The sequence below is a fragment of the Genypterus blacodes genome, unplaced genomic scaffold, assembly GCF_046128005.1.
Source record: "Genypterus blacodes isolate CSIRO-AG114 ecotype Tasmania unplaced genomic scaffold, CSIRO-AGI_Gbla_v1 ptg000180l_1, whole genome shotgun sequence".
NCBI classification, from domain to species: Eukaryota; Metazoa; Chordata; class Actinopteri; order Ophidiiformes; family Ophidiidae; genus Genypterus; species Genypterus blacodes.
The window spans coordinates 252,501-277,500 of NW_027466981.1; the positions used below are offsets into that span (position 1 = coordinate 252,501).

Below are 25,000 nucleotides of genomic sequence, written 5' to 3' on the forward strand. Positions count from 1 at the left end.
AGGGTCTAGAGACCAGAGGGTCTAGAGACCAGAGGGTCTGGAGATGAGAGGGTCCAGCTGCTACAGGTTAATCTCACTGCAGATAGATGCACTGGACTAAAGTAAGAGATAATGTATAAATTCTTATTAACCCATTAGAATCTTTCAGGATCATGCAGCACCAACTCTTGTGAACGCCTTCATTCCTAATGTCGACCTATTTATCTAACATTAAAACTCCTCTCTCTCTTCATACCTCCTCCAGGGCCCGTCCTCTTGGCTCCTCTTGCCCTCACACTCTCACACTCTCACACTCTTACACCCTTACACCCTTACACTCTTACACTCTTACACTCTTACACTCTTACACTCTCACACTCTCACACTCTCACACTCTTACACCCTTACACTCTCACACCCTTACACCCTTACACCCTCACACCCTCACACTCTCACACCCTTACACCCTTACATCCTTACACCCTTACACTCTTACACCCTTACACCCTCACACTCTCACACTCTCACACCCTCACACTCTCACACTCATACAGTCTGGTGTAGTTTTGCTGAACTGTTGTTTTGTTGTTGCCACGAGCCACAAAGCAATTAAGTGTTTGAATGAAACCCAAGTCGACCTTCTTCTCTCTGACGGTGCACAAAGTAATGAATCAGCCAAAGGGTAACGACACGCGTGTTTATGCTAATGAACTTCATGCATAATGTACCCGTGGCGTGCAGCTTAGGTTGAATTAATCATCCTCAGCTGCTGTATCCTTCCTAAGTGTGTCATCTCCTCCTCCTCTGTCATTTAGCATGCAAGCATTATTAGTACAGGTGATAACACGATAAACCCACAGGCTCCGGCACCGCAGCACGGCTCAGCGCCTTCACAGAACAGAAGACACCTGAAGGCTCCTGGATACGACTCAACAACTGAACACAGACACACAACCCAAGGAAAGGAGGCGAAGACTGAGCAGCTACAGGACGTGTGTGTGACCTGAGCCTCTCTGAAAGTGTCTCAGCTCTGAGAGATGCCTCCTAATCAATCTCTGCCATCAGGCCGCTCACAGGATGAAGATAGATGTGGCGTATTGAGCCGAGGTGCGGTCTGGCTCAGCTAAAGAAGTTGAGCATATTGATCGATCAGTCGATACCCTGCACTATCCATGGCCCAACCTTCTGCTGAGTGTTATTTATATCTGGATCAGGCTCTCTGTGGGGCCGGGGCTCTCATCTTTATAGAGTCAGCTGAGATTCATGCACAGGCTTCACACACACACACACACACACACACACACACACACACACACACACACACACAATGGAGCACCAAGCAAAGCTCTCATTAAACAAGAACACTGCCAAAGTCATCAGGATCCAGAGTCAAGCTTCAAACAGTTATGCCACACAACACCTGACACACACATGACACACACCTGACACAGCTGACACACAGCTAACACACACCTGATATGTAAAACAGTCACTAATGGAGGCTTTGGTGATGCACAGCTGCAGATCATCATCATTACAGTGATAACAGGGAGAGTAAGAGGAGAGTATGAAGGAGTTTGTCTATCTGTGTATGTTAGCTGAGAGATGGAGGGAGGGAGGGAAGGAGGGAGGAAGGGAGGGAAGGAGGGAGGGAGGGAGAGAGGGAGAGAAGGAAGGAAGGATGCATATAGATCATTTTAACAAGAGCTCACAAACTAAACATCCTTACTGTGCAGAGAGAACGGGTGAACATGAAGTATTAACCTGAGCTCCATGTAGCTTAGAGCTCTGATTCCATCCTCAGACACCAGACGTGACCTGAGAGCTCCATCTCTTCACCCTCAAGGTGATCATGCTGTAATCTTCTGCATCAGGACTCAAATGGGTCTTATCTTGTAAAGAGAACAATCAAATGAGTTCAGCCTGATGAAGCGTCGGCTCTCTGCAGCAGATTAATGAGTCTGAAGTCTGGATGAGACCAATCAGAACCTGCAGCAGGTCACCTTCAAGCTCCACTGAAGCTTTCTGATGAACGGCCAACATGATTCACATCTCACAGGAGTTTAACATGTGTTAGGCGTGTTTGGAGCTGGAGACAGAAACCTGCAGAGACGTCTGACCTGCGTCACATTTAAAGAGCTCAGTAAACAAACACAGGACAGATAATCACTGGGTACACACACACACACACACACACACACACACACACACACACACACACACAAGGAGGGAAATTGCTCCTTTTGTCCAATCTCTTTCTTTCTTTCTTTCTTTCTTTCTTTCTTTGTGTCCTTCTCCCTCTTCCCTCTTACTTTCCTTCTTTTCTCTCCGTTCACTTTTCGTTTGATTTCCATTTCCTCTTTTCTTATTCACTTCCTTCCCTCTTCATTTCCTTTACACTGAATTGTTTCTGTCCTTTCTGTCCATTCCATTTTCCTATTTGTTCCCTTTCCTTTCTCCTACAATTCCCTTCTGCTTTCCTTGGCTTTGATTCCTTTCCTTTCCTTTCACTCTTTCCTTTCCTTTCCTTTCCTTTCCTTTCCTTCCCTTGGCTTTGATTACTTTCCTTTCCTTCCCCTCGCAGCAACAGGGAGCAGCTGGGCGACATCATTTAAGATGATTTGCAAGCCCATATTCATTTTTTATCCTAAATATATTAGGCCCGGCGTCTGGAAGGTCAGCTTTGTAATGGCCATTGTATATTTTATGAGCAGCAGGAAGCAAAGCTCTTGGAGTTAATCATGTGGACGAGAGGCCTCTCAGGTAGAGACAAGGGCACTACTTAAATCATCACATGAGCCTCGCCACAAAGGTCAGACGCTTCAAAGCTGCTGAACGCCCTGCAGAGGACAGAGAGGCTCTGATCATCGGGAGAGAGCCTGCCACCGTCTACGGGCAAGGCACATTTGTAAAGGTGACACTGCACATTTCCATATCCTGTCTGCTCTGTGTTCTTAGAGGGTAAACCTCCATGAAGTAAAGAGAGGACAGACAGGAAGCTCTGCTCACAGAAGCAGCAGGCGGTCTGAGGAGGAACAGGTTCACTTTATGGCAGCAGGACTCAGGGATGTGTTTGTCTGATGGACGGACAGACAGACTCACTGGAACGCTTCATTCCCACGACACAGAGCATTCCCAGCATTCCCAGTGTTCTACACAACTGAGCTCAGAAATGAATCTTCCTGCCTTTAACTGCATCATTAAGTTTTCAACATTGTAAACACAATAATCACACATGTAGGAGTGTCCTCAATAAACACTTTTACTGCACGTTAAATGTTTGATATGCAGTAGGACACACACACACAAACACACACACACTGCATGTATCCACCCTCACATCAAGCAGCCTCTTTGTTGCATTGTTGTTGTTCTCATTGTGATGTTGCTGCTTATTGTTGTCTTATTTGTGTTGGAGCCATTTTGTGTTTTGTCTATTTTTACCTTTCCTGAAGTCTTTCTTCAGTCAAAGATGACGTCTGAACCTCCACGAGTCTTTACATGCTAACAAGAGTTCAGGCTTCATCTCATTGACAGAAACAGAATCCAAACTCAATTGAAACCTTCTGATTGACCTCTTAATCTAAGGAGAGTTACCATGGTAATCCCACATTAGCTGACCTGCACAAGCAGATCTGATGTTCCTGTAATATCAGGGACACATATAAACTACTTCTGCTAAATTCCTCTTATGAAGTAAAAACAATGGAGCCAGAATGAAACTTCCAAAGCTGAAGCAGCAGCAGCTGCTGTGTGAGCTTCCTGCCTCAGCACCGTGAGCTCAGAGAAGGAGATTGGGTTTGAAAAATGGAAATGCTAATTGCTACAATCCACCTGACAACAGGCCAACAGGCCAACAGTCTGTGTGTGTGTGTGTGTGTGTGTGTGTGTGTGTGTGTGTGTGTGTGTGTGTGTGTGTGTGTGTGTCAGCTGTTTAAACAGGGACAGACGGTGTGTTCTGTCCAAAGCCATTACAAGCCTGAGGACAACAGAGTGTCTGTAGAAATAAAAGCTGAGCCTGGCCCAGGTCACAGGCTCAGTATTGATTCTGGTGTCAGCATGTCCTCATGTGAGGACGGGAATCCATTTAAATGCTTTAACATGTCCACAGCCACTAGTGTCACTCATGGTGATCACAGCATCACACACAGCTTTACTTTACTTTCTGACACACACTGAGACACACTGACACACACACACACACTGACACACACACACACACACACACACACACGTCTCTGAAGGCTTGGAGGATAGAAGATAACCTTTTCTTTCCTGTGTGTTGTAAAAATCAGCACTAAAGTGATTTTCGTCCTAAAGAAGCTTTTTATTTTAGTTTTAGAAGAGACTTGCAGGCAGCCTGACTGAACACCTGTCACACTAATGACACAAAGCAATCATAAACATACCGATGCCACACTGATACTGAATACTGATTGATTAATAAAAACACCAATTTCTAAAGTTAAAAAAGTTAAAAAAAGCTTTTGGAACAGGAGAACATAGAAAGGAGGGAGGAGTTAGTATGTAACGTGTTTGTGCCCTCACATGAGGCTGCATGAACAGCTTCTAAGTAGAATAGACACATTCATTAATGAATCCTTGGTTGATCCTTTACCTCAGTGTCTGTGTGAGAAGTATTCATGCAGAACCTGAGGTGAGAGACGCTGGAGGAAGCAGAGTTCCCTCAATCAAAAGCTAAATAAGACTGAGCCAGAGAAGGAAGATGTAAAATGTTACCTTGAATAAACTTCCTGCTTTAAAGAGAGACTTTAAAAGTTATAAAGTAAAGTTCTACTCTAGACTGTCAATCATTAAAATGGAGGATGTAACTACACCATCTGCTGCCTCAGTCTCCACCTTGAACCTGGATCCTTCAGTGAGTGACAGCATGGTGATGAACACAGGGGGCTGGTCTCAGTAAACATGGAGGTTCTTACCTGGATCTCCACTCCAAAGCCCATGTAGACAGTGATGATGTAGCTGCAGTCCAGTGGAGTGGAGTGGGAAGCAGCTGTGGACTGTGGAGGAGCCTCGATGTAGCCCTCCACCCCCGTCAGGTTCAGATGACAGGGAGCTGCAGGGACACAAACAAGACAGGGCAATCAAGTCAATGTCTTCTATGTAAAGAGCTCACATCCACACACACATAAAAGGGCTTAGAGCAGTGAGGGGTTCAGTGTATTAGGTAGTATAACATGGTACTGAGCAGCTTCATGCTCCCCAGAGTAGGAACCCTTTCATGTGTGCCTTCTAATTCCACCCAGAAGCCATAATGTGAACTCTGTGCTCAGACTTTGATGGCCCCTGAAGGACCAACATCACACATTGTTCACTGATGCCTTTCAACCAAAGGTTTCTAAAGCATGAATGTGTGAAGGAAGAGATCGGTATACCAGGTGGTTCATGGTTCAAACACCAAGAAGGATCTTCATGGTCCCAAGAGGACATCTCAGACTCTTGACCTTTCCTGTAGTGTTGCTCTGATCGTTAAGAGAACTAAACTCTCTTCAACTCTACTCTCAAACTAAATCTCTCATAAGCTAACAAGCATGTTGCTATGAGAGTCGTGAAGCTCCTCCATGAACCCCTGAGGAGGATCTGACCCAGTGGCCTCTCCTTCAGCTCCACTCTCAGGATGAACCTTCTTATCTTCTGTACATGTGAGGCATCTAAGAAGAGCAAACTCATCTCTGCAGTGTGTTTAGACCGTGTTGGTGGCCTCCATCTGGACTGGTCTCCATGGGGTCTAGCAAATGGAGGACAGAAGATGTGACCTGACCTTCACCCCTGAGAATGAAGACCTTGAACAGTCCATGTTTTCTTCCATGTTTAAGTACAGAGACCGTTCCCTTCACCTCCCCATGCTGTGCCATCTCTACATATTGCAGGAAGAACCAACTTGTCATTGAACATTTTGTGGGATTTGGCAGAGCCTCTTTCCCAGACAGACCCGGTGACTTTGCTTCAAGGTTTCCTGAGTCTCTGCCTGACTTCTAAAGCAGCTGTAGGCAGCAGACAGGGCGGCTGAGGACAGAGTCTCTCCTGCTGGCCTTTGGGGTTTCTGCTCCATCACCTTTATCCTTCCCTCTCTCTGAGCTCAGAAAGTTAACTTTAGCTGAAGTGCTCCTTCTGAAGAACATCCTGTCCGTCCCTGGCTGCTCCACCTGGGGGAGCGTCCCTGCAGCATTATTATTACACTTCACTGCTGTTGTTTCGTCCTGTGCCTGTCGCCACCTGATTGGGATTGTGTGTGTCTGTCTGCGCTGTGAGCCCGGTGCACACAGATGAGCTGATTAACAAAGACTCTCCCTCTGACTCCCTCTGACTCGTCCTGACCTGAAGACGTCTCAGAAACTCCACCAGGAAACCTCAGCCCAAGAATGAGTCTCCTCCCGTTCCCTCTCAGCGTCACTGCTCTAAAACTGAACACTGTGTTCCACTTTAGTCTTGCAAAACTCTTTTCTGGATACGTTTCCTATTCTTGTTTTGAGAAATGTCTCCAAATTAAATGTTTGTGTTGTGTTAATGCAGCTAAATATGAAACATGACCAGCAAACAATCACACAAACATAATGAGAAATCTGTTCCATAGTTCAAACTACTTCTATTAAAATTAATATTAATATTGTTATTATTATTATTATTATTTGCATGTAGAAATATGGAGCCGCTTTTATGTCACATAGATAAAAGTATATGTTTCTATTTAAGACTATTTAATAGCTATACGTACAAATAAATGCACAAACCATGAAGCCCTAATAAGAGCGGTGTGTGTGTGTGTGTGTGTGCGTGTGTGTGTGTGTGTGTGTGTGTGTGTGTGTGTGTGTGTGTGTGTGTGTGTGTGTGTGTGTGTGTGTGTGTGTGTGTGTGTGTGTGTGTGTGTGTGTACCTGGGCTCTGCATGGTGCTGATGATGGTGGTGGTTGTTATGGTGCTGGTTGTGGTCTCCTCCTCCTCCACATCAGTGCCTCCTGCTCTCTCCTCCTCTCTCTGTGAAGGTTGATTCTTCCTCTCTTTGTCTTCCTCAGCATCAGAGGGGAGGACGGCGGCGGCGGCGGCGCTGGTGGCCTGAGCCGCGGTGTGGGAGTGAGCAGAGGACTCATGGGTGGTCGGCCTGTTTGAGTTTCCATCTGTGCTTCTATCTGCCTGTTCTGCTGGAGACCAAGACGGTGGAGTTAACAAGGAGAAGCGGTCATTAGAGAGCGAGCTGGAGGAGGTGGGCCGCCTGCTGGATCCTCCGCTGTCCTCAAAGTAGAGGGGCTGGCCGTGGGGGCCGAGGGGAGCCTGGTGAGGAGCAGCGCTCCTGTACACCGGGTGAAGGTTGGGGACGTTGAGTGGCGGAGCAGTGGTGACCACGGGGAACCTTCTGCCTGAGTCCTGGGTGGTGGAGTACAAGCTGGACCTGCTGTCAGGGGGGCTGCCTGGGGTGATGGACAGGCCGTCCTCTGAGGCAGCCACTGCAGAGAACGAGACAGGAAACCAGGACTGATCAGCAAAAGGGACGCAACAATTACACTAATGGACTTCTTTTTATCTTATAAATCAGAAATTCTAAGGTTTTAATGATTTCCAGTGGTCATTATTTCACAAAGGATCAAGGAATCTGGGAAAATCACACAATTATAATAGTGACAAAAATGTAAATTAATTGTAATATTGCTTTAAAAATTCATCAACACAGACAATCAACCTACCAACTAACACCATGACAACCACCCTAGAGACCACATACAACATAGCAACAGCCACCCATAACAAGCAAACAATGAAGAGGAACACCAGACTGAAGTGGAAGGAAAGAAAGAAGGAAAGAAAAAAAAGAAAGAAAGAAGGAAAGAAAGAAAGAAAGAAAGAAAGAAAGAAAGAAAGAATCACTTCAAAAAATAAGCCAAAAATCAACTGTCCAATGTCTAAAAGTCTTCAAGTATTCAGCCTCATTCAGCCTCGTCTCCATTTACACACACACACACACACACACACACACAGACACACACCTCCTGTTGTGCAGTGTTAGGATGTATATGTTCTGTAGGAGACACAACATGCAGTGCAGTGCAGTGGAGCAGTAAATGATGCAGCTGTAGATATTGTGTTAATCCAGTGAGAGTGAGTGATGAGATGAGACTCTGTGAGATCTGAGCTCTAATCAAAGCTGCCTGGTGTGAAGATGAGACTTTAATGTGTCATCGTTTGCATCCCACTGTAAACTGAGACACCTGTTGATGCTGCTGCAGCAAACCATCATCTGGGATTATAAATTACATTTACAGTGAACCTTACATAATAATGAACCTTACAGCAACAAAACTGCCTTAAATACTCAGCACCAGTGTGTGTAAGAGTGTGACACATGGGCACAGACATCAGCTCTCCATGTCTCTGAGTGGCAGACCATAATATTCAGTCGTCAAACAGCTCTACCCCTCCTAAAGTAGAGCGGACGCCTCTGAGATGTGAGCTGCAGCACGTCTCCATAGAGCAGCTCTGCATGTGGAGCAGCACATTAGTAACGGCGCTCCACTGTGAGCCACTTGACGAAACTGCAAACATCTGATGAAAGCTAAAACACAACAACCAAAACACTCCTTGTGATTTGCACACATCAGTGTCTCCCCCCCCCCCCCCCCCCTCCCCCTCCTCCCCCTGATCGTAATACGACTTAATATTCATTCCTGAGGAGATTTGATGAGGCGCTGTAATTCTCCTGCTGTAATTCTGCGGCTGCACCTGTGAGATCTAATCTGAGAGCTCTTCAGGAGGCCATCATCCACCGGGGGGAAGAAGTCTTATGTTGCTTTAACAATGCTTCATTTCCACCATAATAGCCGCCGCTCTCTGCCGGCTAATAGCTATCTGCTTCAAACAATCAGGCTTTATTGTAGCGGCGGCACTTTACGCTCAGCACCTCGCTCCTCAAACAGCAGACGGCTCGGCTCCTCACACACAAACCAGCCTCACTGAAGCTGCAGCACAGGGAGAAGCTACGACTCAACTGACTGAGGTGTGTCTGTGTGTGTCTGTGTGTGTGTGTGTGTGTGTGTGTGTGTGTCATCTCTTCTTCCCACAGTCCAAACACAGAAGTGGAAACTCTAAAGTGCCCAGAGGTTGAACTGTGAGTGTGAGTGTGTTTGTAAGCTCTTAAGCTGCTTAATGCATTAGGTAATAATGTGATACTGCGTGTTAATGGATATAAGTATCTGTGCTAAAGTAGCTTTGATAATAGCTGCATTTATTATTTATGACATATTATTATTCATAACAATATGTCTCATTTATCAGGCTGGTATTAGAGCTCACACACACACACACACACACACGCTATTTTGAAAAACAAACTCTTCCTGTCACATATTTCCTGTGTGTGTGCATTAGTGTATGAAGGTGTGTGTGTGTGTGTGTGTGTGTGTGTGTGTGTGTGTGTGTGTGTGTGTGTGTGTGTGTGTGTGTGTGTGTGTGTGTGTGTGTGTGTGTGTGTGTGTGTGGGACGGTCCTATAGAGACGGAGCACTGATGAACAGAACCTGCTGGTACAGATGATCCGGGCTGCAGAGCTCTCCTGTCTCCACTATGCAGATGAAGGACACAGTGAGAAAATGAGCGGCCAGTCAGGAGTTTGCTTCATTTCTGTTCTCAGTCTCTCACTCTCACTCTCTGAGCCGTCACTCAGCCTTCAAGCTGCTACTGAACACAAACTCTGTATAAACTCTCATAGAGAGCTGAAGGCAGAGGCGGCTGTTTACCTGATGTTGTGCCTGTGAAGCCCTTTGTCTCATCATTTACAATTCACTGACTCATTAAGCCTCACCTGCTCCTCACAGTGATTGACATCATGGGTTTGTTGTTGTGAACTTTGCACATTTCCACGTCTTAGTTTTCACTTAGAGATTTGTTTTGAAACCATTGCAACCCTTTAATTGGCAAACAATTTAATTAAATGTGAACTCTCCTGGGCCTGCATGAGGCCGCATGAGGCTGCATGAGGCTGCATGAGGCTGCATGAGGCTGCATGAGGCTGCATGAGGCTGCATGAGGCTGCATGAGGCTGCATGAGGCTGCATGAGGCTGCATGAGGCTGCATGAGGCTGCATGAGGCTGCATGAGGCTGCATGAGGCTGCATGAGGGCGCTCTGGGCTCTGTGGGCTTCTCATGTAAAGAGTCTTTACATTAAAACTGTGTTGCAAACGCAAACACAAATGGAATAAAAACTATGTAATCAAATCCATTGAAGCCGATGTGTGCTCGTTAAAACGCCAGGCAGATGGAGCCGCCCCCAAATGAAAGCTTGGGATAAGTCATTAATGATATTTTGATGAGGATCAATCAGCATGATTGGGAAGACATGAATAATAAACTCTAAAGGGATAAAACACTGATCCACACACACACACACACACACACACGCACACACACACACACACACACAGCGAGCCAGAGAGCTAGACTCCATGTTAAAGCTGGGTCGTCTCAAAGTGAACAGGCGCTTCCTTCCTGTTCCCTTTTCCTCTTTTCCTCTTTTCACAGGCACTTTTCTGTTTTCTAGCCTTCAAGACGCAACAAGAAGCAGAATGTGAAAAAGGCCACAGCCCCTTCAGGGACACTTTGATGTCTCTCCCCTGGGCCGTCAGCGAGCCACAACAGCTCTGAAGCCTGCGCCTGAATAAACCATGAGGCCACTTACTAAACCTCAATCATTACAGTTCACAGGAGTTTACAGTGGGAGAGCAAATGACCAAGAGGTTCAGGAGAGGAGAGGGAGAAGAGGGAGAAGAGGGAGAAGTCTGTCTGCCTCTGTGATCACTCAGGGAGGAAGCATCGGCTCACAAATACAACATGGAGAACATATCTACGTCTAATGAGTGGAAGGAGGAACACTGCTGCTCTGAAAGGCTCCGGCCATCTGCCTCTGACACACACACACACACACCTTTCTGACAGGGTGTGTGTGTGTGTGTGTGTGTGTGTGTGTGTGTGTGTGTGTGTGTGTGTGTGTGTGTGTGTGTGCCTTTGTGTTTTGTAAAGAGTGGCGAGGAACACAGGCGTCATTTGGTTTGCTATAAAAAATGGATGTGATAAAAAAGAAGAGTGTGGTCTGAAGGGAAGAGGAGAGGTTTGGTGGAGAGAAGAGAGAAGAATAGAGTGAGGAAGAATAGAGTTAGACATAATCGAGTCATAATAATAAGATCATAATAATAATAACAATGTTTATTCAGTCATTTTTTTTAGTTAGTAATTAAATGTGCTTCACAATTAAAATGAATAAAATAATAAAAGTAACAAGGTGGTTATTAAGACACACACACACACACACACACACACACACACAAAGAATCAGGAGAATCTCAACATCTAAAACTAGCAACAAGTAATGAGTGAGGAGGCGTGAAGAGGCAGAGGAGGCAGAGGAGGCTCCAGAGGGGAGGAATGTTCCGTCTCCTCGTCTCCTCGTCTCCTCGTCTTAATTAAAAGCCTCACTGCAGCATTCAGACACACTGGAGCTGAGCCATGTCTCATTGTTTAAGGCAGGTAAACAGCAGCACAGAGAGGAAACTAAAGCTTCTGACACAACAAGAGATTAGAGTGATGAAGAGTAGAGAAGGATAGAATAGAAGAGACATGGATACAGTAGATTAGAGCAGAATTCATAGAAGAGACTCTGTGTGTGTGTGTGTGTGTGTCTGCATATAGAGCAGACTGTTAATCCAGCTGTGCCTGTAGCTAAATGTTAGGCTCTTTAAAATGTGTCTGCTCATATTGATCGAGTCCTCACACACACAGAGAGGGACACTCACTCTTAATAACAGCAGCTATATGCCACCATTACACACACACACACACACACACACACACGCGGCCCTCAGCCTCCCTGTGGCTCTGCTACTACTGACTAATACACACACACAACTTTGCTTTGGTCCCAACGGCTGAATGCTTTTTTATTCTTTCTCACACACACACACACACACACACACACACAGACACAGACACAGACACACACACACACACACACACACACACACACACACACACACACACACACACACACACACACACACACACACACACACACACACACACACACACACACACACAGTGACCCTGGTTTGGTTGAACACAAAGGAGGAAGAAGTCGTCTGAACGGCCCTGAAGCAGTTAAACTCTTCTTCTTCTTCTTCTTCTCTACTCTGACACCTCTGGAAAAAGGTCACACTCTCATCTCCATAATGGCCGAGGACAAAGAGGAGGCAGAGCGGATCAATAAGCAGCTCCGGCCTGTATCGGTGCAGATGCATTGATCTGAACACCGGCGATGAGAGGAGAGGAGCGCTGGCTGATCTGAATCTCTGCAGTGAGGCTCAGCCCCTCTGCACAGCACTGCTGACTGCTTTACTGCTGAGACTGATGCCTCTGAAGGCCTGCAGGTGTAGAAGGTGTGGCAGCAGGTTCCTCTAATGCCTCTGACCAGTTACCTGGAGGAAGAGGAGACTCACTGGAAGATCACCTTTACATTTAAACCTGTAGTTTCTGAAACAGTTTCCAGAAATGAACATGAATGAATTGTCTCATGATTGTAAGTCTTAGTTCATACTTAAATACAATGTGTCAAAGGACTTCACAGGCCCACAGCAGCAGACTGATCCTGACCCAGCAGACTGATCCTGACCCAGCAGACTGATCCTGACCCAACAGACTGATCCTGACCCAGCAGACTGATCCTGACCCAACAGACTGATCCTGACCCAGCAGACTGATCCTGACCCAGCAGACTGATCCTGACCCAACAGACTGATCCTGACCCAGCAGACTGATCCTGACCCAGCAGACTGATCCTGACCCAACAGACTGATCCTGACCCAGCAGACTGATCCTGACCCAGCAGACTGATCCTGACCCAACAGACTGATCCTGACCCAGCTGGGGTCTGTAGGAAGACCAGGAACAAACCCAACAACATTCATGTGGAAGGGAAAGGCAGAAACCCTTGAGAGGCAAATCAAAGAGAGATTCACAGCTCTAATAAAGGAGCTAAGAATGTTTCTGTAGGAATAAAGGAAACGACTGAATCACAAAGAGAAATGGAGGTGAAATGTTCATTCTAACATGAATGTTCCATTAAAGAGAGAGAGGCAGAGTGTTCCATCCCTGACAGCCAGTCTGAGATGAGTTCTGAGCAGATAACAGACCTGAGTGTGTGTGTGTGTGTGTGTGTGTGCGTGTGTGTCAGATACTTTAACCCAGCCTGAGTGTGTGTGTGTGTGTCTGAAGGGACGTAAGCCTGCTAGAGTCACAAACTTCCTGTCTTAATGAGATTCACCCTGTAAAGGGTTAAACCCAGAGAAATGACTGAAGGAGTTTGAAACAGAGAGAACGGCCTGGAGACGAGACGAAGGGTCACATACATGTAACAACAAGTCTGAACACAATGATGATCATGATGGACAATGAGTGTAGATGTGAACCTCTTCACACAGAGAGATCAGAATGATGGAAGGAAGCTCCAAGCTCGTACACAGAAACCTTTCCTGTTATGAGTGTGTGTGTGTGTGTGTGTGTGTGTGTGTGTGTGTGTGTGTGTGTGTGTGTGTGTGTTCCTTCCTGAAATGCTTTTTCTGTTCCGTGCTTGCGTGTTTCATCACAAACATTCACCCTTGAGCTACAGATTAGCAATGCTGGCTCTTTTGTGAAACAGTACAAAGCCCGGGCAATTAAAGGTTCTTCTCTCTCTCTTATCGCTCTCTCTCTCTCTCTCTCTCTCTCTCTTAACAAGCTCTAATCCAGACATGCTTTTAGTGCATTTGATTTTCTCTGCTTCTGGTGCCAAAGCCGCTGCTGTGACAGAGACCCTGCTCCTCCCTGCTCCTTCCTGCTCCTTCCTGCTCCTCCCTACTCCCCCCTGCTCCCTCCTGCTCCCTCCTGCTCCTCCCTACTCCTCCCTGCTCCCTCCTGCTCCCTCCTGCTCCTCCCTGCTCCTCTCTGCTCCTCCTTGCTCCTTCCTGCTCCTTTCTGCTCCTTTCTGCTCCTTCCTGCTCCTTTCTGCTCCAGCCTACTCGTTCCTTCCCCCTCCTTCCCCCTCCTGCTCCCTCCTGCTCCCTCCTGCTCCCTCCTGCTCCTCCCTGCTCTAAGCACAGCAGTAATCAGCAGCTCCTCAGCGTCGGTGCAGCTCCTGCAGGCTGTCACTCTCCCAGCCAGGGACGGCAAACAAATTAATGTAAGAAGTAAATAACTAAGCAGCGGTGGGAGAAGAAGCCTGGATCCAGATATCAAACAGGGGGAAGGAGGAAGAGTTTGGCAGCCTCACGCCTTAGCAGAGCCAGAAATGTGAGTGAGAGGAGAAATAGTTGCTGAGACGACACAAAGCTTCTGCACTGTAGAGGCTGTGTGTGTGTGTGTGTGTGTGTGTGTGTGTGTGTGTGTGTGTGTGTGTGTGTGTTTGTGTGAACCTGCAGAGAGAGAGTCGCTCTGAGCTGCAGAGATGATGGGATGCTGACTGGGAACAGAGTGATAAGTGGAAGAGCACACAGGTGGATGTTTTTACAATGAGATTGCTGTCATAAGCTTGAACTGATGAAATAAAGAGTTTTAAAAATGCCTTCTGCTATGTGGAAAAATCCTTCATCTGCCCCGGAATCAACACAACAACAATAATAACAGTAATAATAATAATAATAATAATAATAATAATAATACTAATAATAACAATAATAGTAATAACAATAATAATAATAGTAATAACAATAATAATAATAATAATAATAACAATAATAGTAATATAATAATAATAATAGTAATAATAGTAGTAATAATAATAATAATAATAACAATAATAGTCATAATAATAATAATAGTAATAATAGTAGTAATAATAATAATAATAATAATAATAATACTAAATGTCTCCCTGGGTCACAGACGCTGGCTCAGACTGAGCCTACTCAGACTGATGTCAGCCTATAACCTCCTCACACTGACTGGTAGAAAATGTTTATATAAATGTAGTAAATAATACATCAGTTCAGTCAATCACTGTCTGGAGGTCATTTTCATCTTTTTATGTAGAAACCACTGATGTCACTAAAGTAATCAGTCAGTTTGGTGAACACTGAGACCAGCTGAGTCTGTTTGGAACAAGTACAGTCAAACATCCATGTAGTCTGAGCTCATTAAAGCCGTTTGTGTCTTTGTGGAGCTTCTATATTTTACAGACTAACTAAGAATCCCTGTTTTAGAGAGAGGATTGTTGCCGGAACACAAGCGATCAAACAGCATTCAGAGTGTGTGTAAGTGCTTCATGCTTTGGCGGCTCATGTAAACCAGGAGGTTCTCTGCTTTAACGCTAATCAGAATCAGCCTCATGATTTTCTGGCTGTCCAGGTGTGAAACAGCATCAGAGCCCATCAGCCTGAACCCAGAGCATGAAATCCTCCAGCTCTCTGTTTTAGCAGCTGTGGGCTTGTAAACATTGTTTTTGACAGAAACATTCAGTCTAAGCAGGCGGGCTCAGTCTCAGGCTGAGGCTTAGGCTCAGGCTCATGCTGCATTTAGCTCAGTCACATTTCTGATCTGCAGTTTGGATTTAAAGTCAGCCCTGCTGCTGGAGCCTGTGGGGTCTGCTGCCTGTCTGTCAGCTCCTATACACTCTTCTGTCTACAACGAGTCCAGCAGCTACACTGAGTCCATCTGTCACCCTGAGTCTCTGTCCACCTACTGGGTCCATCACTCACAAGATCCAGCTGTAGAACTGAACACCGTGTTCCCTGCTGACAGGACGGTCCAAGAAACAGAGAGAGAGAAGACCCACAGACAGACACTATCTGACTTCATCAAGAGCTGGAGGGGTGGGAGAGAGAGAGAGAGAGAGAGAGAGAGAGAGAGAGAGAGAGAGAGAGAGAGAGAGAGAGAGAGAGAGAGAGAGAGAGAGAGAGGAGAAAGGAGAAGCATAGCAAGATGGAGGAGAGTAAAGGGAGAAAATAAGCAGGAGAGAAGGAGGTGAAATAGATGCTGACAGAGAGTGAGATGGAGGACGAGACAGGAAAGTGACAAATATGAATGGATATGAAGAATTAGCATGGAAAGTCATTACTTTGAGTGTCAGGAAGCCCCGAGCTAAGTCATGAGGAGCAGGAAGCCATAACTGTGGAGGAGGTGGCGGTCCTCCTATTCAAATGAGACGCTGACAAGCTGCAATCCAATTAGATGAAGAAATATGAGGGGCGTTGTGCTGGGACGTGGAGCCAATCAGCAGCTGGCACCTCAGAGAAGATCAAGCACCTCGCCACCTCAGCCGCTTCCTGCCTGCAGACGTGATGGATGAGCTGACACACACACACACACACACACACAGGTGTACACTATATGCATGTACAGGGATCTCATCAGTCCCTCAGAAGACGCTCAGCTTTCTAATCACATCTGCTGCGGCCGTCCATCTGAACCATCTAAACCACATAGAAATGGAGTTTCTATTTAAAAAATGTGTTCAAATGCTGGAATGGCACAAAGTGAAGTGTTCACCTGCTGATCCACTCTAAGGCCCGGTGACACAGAAACACACCCTGGTCTCTGTACAGTGAGAAGAAGAGGGACTGGACTTCCTGTGTAGTTGCAGCAGCTTTGGGGCTCTGCTGCTCTATATGTTTTGGATCTATGCTCGGTCTGTATTTTACTGAGTGGACATATAAACACAGTCATGCATAGCCTCAAAAATCCATAAAAGAATAAGTGGCAGGGGGGTTCAAAGTGCCGACTCCATATTTTTCTAAAGTGCCACTCGCTCAGGTAGAAACTCAGCTCGGCTCACTTTACTGCTTCAGTCACAGAATAAGAAATGTGAAACTAAGAGGCAGAAGTGGTGCTGGCGAAGTCATTTAAGAGAGAAAAGGTCCACAGTCCATGTCACTGGGACTCCACCGGTCCAGGATGAAGTCTGCACAGGAGCATCAGGGACACACAGGGGTGGTTAGGAGTAAAGTGGAGGAGAAAGCCTCACTTGTTTCCTTTCATGGCCCTGAGGCATTACCTTCATTAAAGCAGCCTTGGATTAATTAGACCAATGAAAAGCAGCATTATTAAGAAGAACACTCAGCTCGCACAAGAGGGTTAAACTGCTGATTTGGCACTTGACTTCATGTCAACAAAAAAGACTGGAGCTTGTCAGTTTGAGACAGTTGACTGTTGGAACTGTCTCTCCTGAGGTTTCTTCCTTATGTCCTCATACATAAAGATCTCCATGCTCCATAGTTAGTAATGTGAGAAAGCCAATGAATAACCCTTCCTAGGTAAAGACAAAAGGATTGAGGATAAGGAAGAGGGAATAGGATCGGAGCCCACGGTTGTGTCCTTGAGGAGGAAACCCACCAAGTGATTCCAAAGAGAAAAGAGAGCAAGAATTCCATTTGTAGATTGAATAGAGTAATCCCCGTCCCTTCAGCCCGCTCCAGTCCAGAGCAGGAAGGAGACGGTGTCATTAATTCAGCAGAATGGGGTTGAAGATGAGGAAGGCAGTGAGTCACAATCTTCACTGCCACATAGATACGCAGGCTGGCCTCCTCTCATCTCTCACACACAGAAACACAAAGATATTATCTCCTGGGCCTGGAGCTCATTTCTCTGTAGCATTAGGAGCAGAGATGGGTCCATCAGAACCAGAGGACCTGTGGCTCTGTGACCAGCAGAGGTAAACTCACCTGCATGTTCTCTGCTGAGGGATTGAAAAGCAACCAAGGGTGAATACACTAGCTAGACACACACACTCTGTACATCAGAGCCACAGAGAAGCTGCTGGTACAAACCTGCACATCTCAGCATCAACTCACAGCCTGGTTCTGCTGCTCAGGCTCAGCTGCTCAGGCTCAGCTCTAACAATGAGCCTGGAGGCAATGGAGGAGGCGTCGCTCATGTGTGTGGATTTATATGTGTTCTGGAACATGGACTCAATTATTCATGCTACATGCTACATGCTTCAGCCAGAGTCAGGTCATTTTAAAGGAGAAGGACAATAAATAGTTAACGTGCAATAAATTCAGAATGTATGATCAGGAGCAGGAGCAGGAGCAGGAGCAGGAGCAGGAGCAGGAGCAGGAGCAGGAGCAGGAGCAGGAGCAGGAGCAGGAAAGGAGCAGGAGCAGGAGTAGAAGCAGGAGCAGGAGCAGGAGCAGGAGCAGGAACAGGAGCAGGAAAGGAGCAGGAGCAGGAGCAGGAGCAGGAGCAGGAGCAGGAACAGGAGCAGGAAAGGAGCAGGAGCAGGAGCAGGAGCAGGAGCAGGAGCAGGAGCAGGAGCAGGAGCAGGAGCAGGAGCAGGAGCAGGAGCAGGACATACAGAGACTTCAACGCAATAGGGAGAGAAAATAGAGAAACATAAAAAATAACCACTAAATCAATATGTGGCAGCTTTGGAAGAAATAACATTGTTCGCCGGGAGGGGGAAGAGAGAGAGAGAGAGAGAGAGACAGAGAGAGAGAGAGAGAGAGAGAGACAGAGAGAGAGAGAGAGGAGACGGGCTTGAGAGCGGCTCTATTTCCACTGCTGGGACTGGAGCTGATGCTGCGCTGTGTTCCACATGGCTGCCTGCCTTCACCAAACTGACAGCCACAAAAATGAGTGTTTACTGCTCTCCGGCGGAGCAAGATAAGCCCACAGATGGGTCTCTCCACTCCAACAGGTCGAGAGGAGAGCCAGAGCCAAGTGGCACAGGGCTGAGTGAAGGAGATGAGGGGGGGGGGCTGGGATGATAGAAAGGTGGACAAGGGTGGGAGCGGAAAGATAGAGGGAGATTTAGAGAGAGAGAGCGCCCACATTCCAACCACACACACACATACACACACACACACACACACCTATCAGGCTTTGTATGCTAAGCTGGACATTATCTGCACATGTAACCTGCACGACACAACAAATTCCTCAGCATACTGCAAGGCATGATGGGGGATTTACTCCTGCTCGCTCTTACACAGGGACAAAGCCATGGACATGAACCCATGAACCCAACAGACAGGAGACAGACAGACATGTGTGAGGAGCAGACAAAGCTCAAGGTCAAACGTCAGGGTCAAAGGTCAGCACCTCCTCTCTCCCTCCTGACCTGAGTGAGGCTCCTCTCTGCTCCATCACGCCCAGACTGAACTACAATCAAAGACAAGAGCTTCAATCCAGATTCCTGTTCTTTTCTGTCAAGGCGACGCCTTGAAACCTCTGAAGCTCCACTCTGCTTCAACACTGAACAAGAAGCTTTGAGGGCCGTTCAAGACCAGGACCTCTTAACTGAAGCATTTCTATAAGAATCAACCTCCATGTTTGCTCCTCTCATAATGTTTAACACCAATATTAGACTGTAAAATGAGATAAAGCACCAGAAGCATCTCCATGTTCTCTCTGCAGCTCTGAAGGTTTAGACTCAGCTGATCACCTTCACGCCTCTCTCTGCTCTGAGGGCCTGCAGCTTCTTACAGTTTACTCAAGTGCAGCACTCAGAGGAACACAGAGGCTGAGCTGTTGATTGCCATATAAATCTAGAGCGAAAGTGATGGTTAAAGGTAAAGGGAAGCAGCTGATGACAGGTTAGAGCTGGAGGAGGAGAGAGGGAGCTGCGTCTCCTTCCTCTATGAGAGCTTCACCGGCTCCACAGAGGACTGAGACAAGAGAAGAAGAACAAACAATGGAGAGGCTACATGTGAGCTGGAGTTTGTCCATTTTGTAGTTTCAGGTACTTAGAGGAAGCAAACAGGGATTTCAGTGTTCAGAGAGAATAGAACAGAACCTTTGTTGGGTCAAATCCCACATGTGAACACGCCACCATGCAAACATGGCAATATGAAATGTGTCTTGCGTGCCCGTCACACACACACACACACACACACACACACACACACTTTACAGAGGGGTCAGCGCATGGGCAGCCAGGATACGGCGCCCGTGGAGAAGTGTTGGGGGGTTCAGTGCCTTGCTCAAGGGCACCTCGGCAGTGCCCTGGAGGCAAACTGGCAACTCTCAAGCTGCCAGTCCGATAATCTTTTGAATGCAGGGTAAGTAAGGGTTAATAACTCTAAGATCGTTTGTATTTTGCCTTTCAAATAAGCAGTTGAGCTGTTTTAAAGCTTATATTCTGCATATTCTTCATCCTGGGGTTCATAACAGTAGAAATAAGACAGAAGTCCTCACTTCCTCATGGTTTCATCCTCTGGCCTCTCTCAGTAGTGATCACTGCCTGATGACATCACCATCTGACATGTGGTCAATAGTAAACAGGAAAGGAAAAGGAGACTCTTTTTTGGGGGGAAACTAACCAAACCCCTCAAACACAGAGGGGCCATCAGGCTTCAGAGAGGAGGAGATGTTCTGTAGCTCCTGGCTGTTTGAGGAATCAGGCGGGCTGACAAGTGTGAAATTCAAGTGAAGTCAACGGAGCGGAACGCAAGAAACTGTCAACACGCGACCGCTCAGCGAGAGGAAACAGCCCACATTAAACACGGCGACTGCAGAGACCTTTGAACTTCAGATAGAAGGGACCCTGTCAGCGACGAGGGGCGCTCGGCGGGAAAAATAGGCCAGACGGCGGCGATGTCTTACAAGCTGCACGGTTTGTAGCTGCAGCCAGAACAGAGCTCAGGCTTGATTTCCCCAGTGCAAGTTTTAATCACTGAAGTGTGAGGGAAGGATGAAGGACGGCCACAGGGATTAATCTCCAAGAAAACTAAACAAACAAGACGCTCTGATGTCTGCGGCTGAATTTAGTTATAATCTAGCAAAGGTAAGCAATTATAAAGGAGTCTGTGAGGAAGAGGAGGGGAAGAGAGGGAGCCTTCCTCTCTGCCGTCATTAAAATCCTCCCCACTAAGCACTGTGTGTGTGTGTGTGTGTGTGTGTGTGTGTGTGTGTCTGTGTGTGTGTGTGTGTGTGTGTGTGTGCGTGCGTGCGTGTGTGTGTGTGCAGTGACCAGACTAATGCAAATATGTGAATTAGACACAATGAGTGGGCGGCATTTGGGGTTTCCTTTTGAATCATCCTGAGACTGGAGGGGCGACGGAGGGGAAAGAAGCTGCTCAGTTGATGCTTTAGTCTCAGAGCTTCCTGTCAGCACGGAGCATCAGGAGCACGCTTGGTTTGCCTCCTGTCTGTCTTATCGGGGCGGCGGACAAACCCGAGCTGCCGTACCTGAAGAGTCCTCCAACACACGGAGATAACAGAGAGCAGACAGCCGCCGCTGATTCACAGGGAGATGGGAGATGGGCTCGCAGTCCTGCCCCCTCCAGTCCTTCATCTCATGGCGCTAGGCAGCCATACTGGTTGGAGATAACGAGGAGGGAACGCAAAGCCCGGGAACCCCCGCTGAGGTCTCTGGGTACACGCCTGTGAACAGCTGCACGCCACTTTAATCAGGAGCTGCAGCTACAACAGAAAGCTTCAGAGGAAGAAGAAGAAAGACTAAAACGCTGCTCTGATAGCCCACAACTCAAACAGAGACACTCAAAGGAGAAGACGACAGTCTCTCTCTCCTCTCACATCGTTTCCTTCAACAGAACAAGTCATGTAAAGAAGTGTTGTTACTAAAGATAGAACATATTGATGAGTGGAGTGAAGCTGTGACAGGTTTGGGACCATGAACACCTCAGCAACAATTGATTTTAAAAGTTAACTTCACTCTTAAAGCACTTCCTGCTTCATGGCGCCTCCTTATACTGCAGATACACGACGTCCCTGTGAGCCGCATGGAGCCTGAGAGCCTCTGGCAGCAGCGTCTCAGAGTCCAGGCTGTAAGACTAGACTCCTCTGTTACTTCAGCTTATAACTGATGAAGCTCAAATATACATCACAACAACACACCGTGCTCTCTGCTCTGTGTGAGGATACAAACACACACTCTGTCCACAACAGAGGAGGGGGTGGCACAAAACACTCACACACACATATACTCTTATCAGATATAGGAGGAAGAGGAGGAAGTGTGTGTGTGTGTGTGTGTGTGTGTGTGTGTGTTATCTTTTTGTTATCATATAGCAGCAAGCACAACAAAATAAATCAAGTCCCTTCATTTCAAATTGGAATAAGCATTAAAGCACAGCAGCTTAAAGTCTCACAAACAGGTCAGTCTCATTCTAAACCTGATTTTTGGACTCCATATCTTTGGACCGACACAAATCTGTTGACCGTTTTCAAAAGAAACTCAACATTTCCTCAGTCGTCACTGGCTTCCATTCATTTCCCTGCAGTGAGACAGACAGACAGACAGACAGACAGACAGACAGACAGACAGACAGACAGACAGACAGACAGACAGACAGACAGACAGACAGACAGACAGACAGACAGACAGACAGACAGACAGACAGACAGACAGACAGACAGATAGATAGATAGATAGATAGATAGATAGATAGATAGATAGATAGATAGATAGATAGATAGATAGATAGATAGATAGATAGATAGATAGACAGACAGATAGATAGATAGATAGATAGATAGATAGATAGATAGATAGATGTTTCTGTAGCCGTAGTGCAGCCTTACAGCACTGCTGACTCAACACCACAGACAGTGAATGTGACTGTGGAACATTAGAATGATGCCCTGTACTGTAATGAGTGTAAAGAGTGAGTCAGGCCTGAGCTGAGGTCAAACAGAAAGGTCATGTGGTTTATACTTCCTGTTATGTTTATCATCATTAATGCATTTGTTTGGGCCTTCTTTCACTTTGAGGTAATAAAGCAATTCTATTTACCGTAATTTTCGGACTATAAGCCGCGGCTTTTTCCCCATTTTTCGACCCTGCGGCTTATATAACGGTGCGGCTTATCTATGGATTTTTACAGCTAACGGCCACTAGGGGAATTCCTAAATCTATGGATTTTACAGGTTACAGTCCTCCGGAAGGCGGCCGTGTACTGCACCTTAGCCTAAAAAATGAAGACGAGGATTAAAGACTTTTCTGGTAGGCTGATTACCGTATATTTTAAGCAGCCGTGTTACTGCAACTTTAGGCTTACGCGCTTACTGTCGTGTTACAGGCACTTTATTTTGCACTTTTAAATAAACATTTAATTTAGCCATTGACGTTATGCAAATATGCAACTTGTTTGTTGAAATGTTAATAAATGGGAGCTTCCTCAAACAGTCGCCTCTTTCCCAACTATCCCCTCTGTGCACGAACCCTTACATATGGCACGAACCCTGCGGTTTATAGTCCAGTGCGGCTTATATATGGACACATCATTCAATTTAGCTTCTGCGGCTTATAGTCAGGTGCGTCTTATAGTCCGAAAATTACGGTAATTATTTCTTTCTGTTGTATTTCAGTTTTATGACATCTCTGTTCTTATGAGTATCTATGGGAGTTAGTTATGGGAGAATGTTCATTTTCATCAATGTATTTAAAAAATGTAATAAAAATGAAAATACTCATGGGACATTTTATCTTTCAGGAAACTGAAATCAGATTTGCTGTGGACTTCCTGCAGACATCATGAACCCTCAGACAAATAGGACCTCGGAGGAGTTTTGCCTCTCACCTGCTGTCAATAACTCATTTGTGTCGGCCAATCAACTGTATCCTAGATGTTAATGTATTAAAATAGACAAATAGAGACTGAAACTAATACTCTTGTTGGATTTGATATCTTGTCAATGGAGATTATAACTTCTGACCACACAACACAGCAAATCACTGAAGATGTGTGTGTGTGTGTGTGTGTGTGTGTGTGTTATTCTCTCTTCTTGTCTCAGTGAATAAGATTAAACTTCTGGTTATCTAGAGAAAAGAATGTGTTAAGAAGTGTTCTTGTGTTTATTGCTTTCATTACCTTTAACATCATGTAAATGCATGCAATACGTGCAGAAGCTCTTATTGATCGCTGAGCCTGCAGCCTCTGGAGGAGCAGAAGCTGCTGTTGTGTATCAGAGCAGTGAGTTTGGCTGCAGGCAGATCCTCAGGTCAGCGGTCCAAAACAAGTGGATTCACCCCCTGTGGCTAATGAACCCTGGGGTCAAAGGTCAGGCTGGGCTGTTCATTTTTCAGAAACACTATCTGGTCAAAGGTGGGCGGATCAAAAGTCATTTGGAAGAAGAGTGGATCCTCTGGGGAGCAACATGGAGCGAGCAGCATGGAGCCACGGGGTTAAACATGTTTACATCTCACTCACTTCACCATAACAACCAAGAGTTCACATCCTGATTGTCTCCTGATGCATTGTGTTGTTATTTGTGTCTTATTCTGCACTGACTATGAAAACAAACAGAGGATGACACCGACACAGCAGAGAGCCGGAGGAAGAGGAGGAGGAGGAGGAACGTCCCAATGTGAGAGAGAGGAAGGAATAGATTAGTTACAGAGTGAATAAATAATTCAGACTGCAGCCTCAGCAAAGTATTTATGAAGCCTGAGACAAGGTGACAAGGAGACAAGGTGACAGCCTCACACAGAACGCTGGCTCCCTCTGTGATGGAGGAACTCTGCAGTGCCCACAGGAGATCAGACTGCAGCCAAGGAACCAGAAGCTCCCAGCACCAAAACACAGATATCTATAACTGGATTCATATCTATGAATGATGGAGAGCAATCTGGTATACGGTGGCTTCCCTCTGTCTCCTCCTCTGTGCTGTGAGAGCTCTTCTCCAGATCAGAGGGACAAAGAGGACATGTGAGAGTTGATTAGCTGATTGATTCAGAGAGATAACCTGACCAACAGATGACCTACAGAGATGACATCCTGTTATCACCAGCTCTAAACACAAGGCTCTGGATAAGATCATGGAGCCAGAGAGAGGCAGCAGCAGGAGTGTCTCCTTTCCAAAGTCAGGGCTGTTTGAGTTTAAGGGGACCTGCTTTCATCACAGCGTGTTATTCCAGGGAGAACATCAACGACCAATCAAATATAAAACCCTGCTAATGGATCAGAGGCCTTTAAATAACACGCTCAGCATTACAACAGGAACATTACTCTGCTCTTCTCTGCCTCTAGGGGTCCTTTAACTGGATCAATAATCCCTGTAGACCCCTCCCCCACCCCCAGTGAACATACACCAAC

General features: G+C 46.3%; 1 protein-coding gene across 1 annotated transcript in view; it reads right to left on the reverse strand.

Annotated features, from left to right (window-relative positions):
* The window catches only part of LOC143014102 (seizure protein 6 homolog), a 101,578-nt gene that overhangs the window by 49,905 nt on the left and 26,673 nt on the right, over positions 1 to 25,000 (reverse strand). The window contains exons 2-3 of the mRNA XM_076167892.1: positions 6,875 to 7,441; positions 4,920 to 5,056 (exon numbers count right to left, since the gene is read on the reverse strand). Coding sequence (XP_076024007.1) covers positions 4,920 to 5,056; positions 6,875 to 7,441 — 704 coding nt within the window. The remainder of the gene's footprint in view (positions 1 to 4,919; positions 5,057 to 6,874; positions 7,442 to 25,000) is intronic.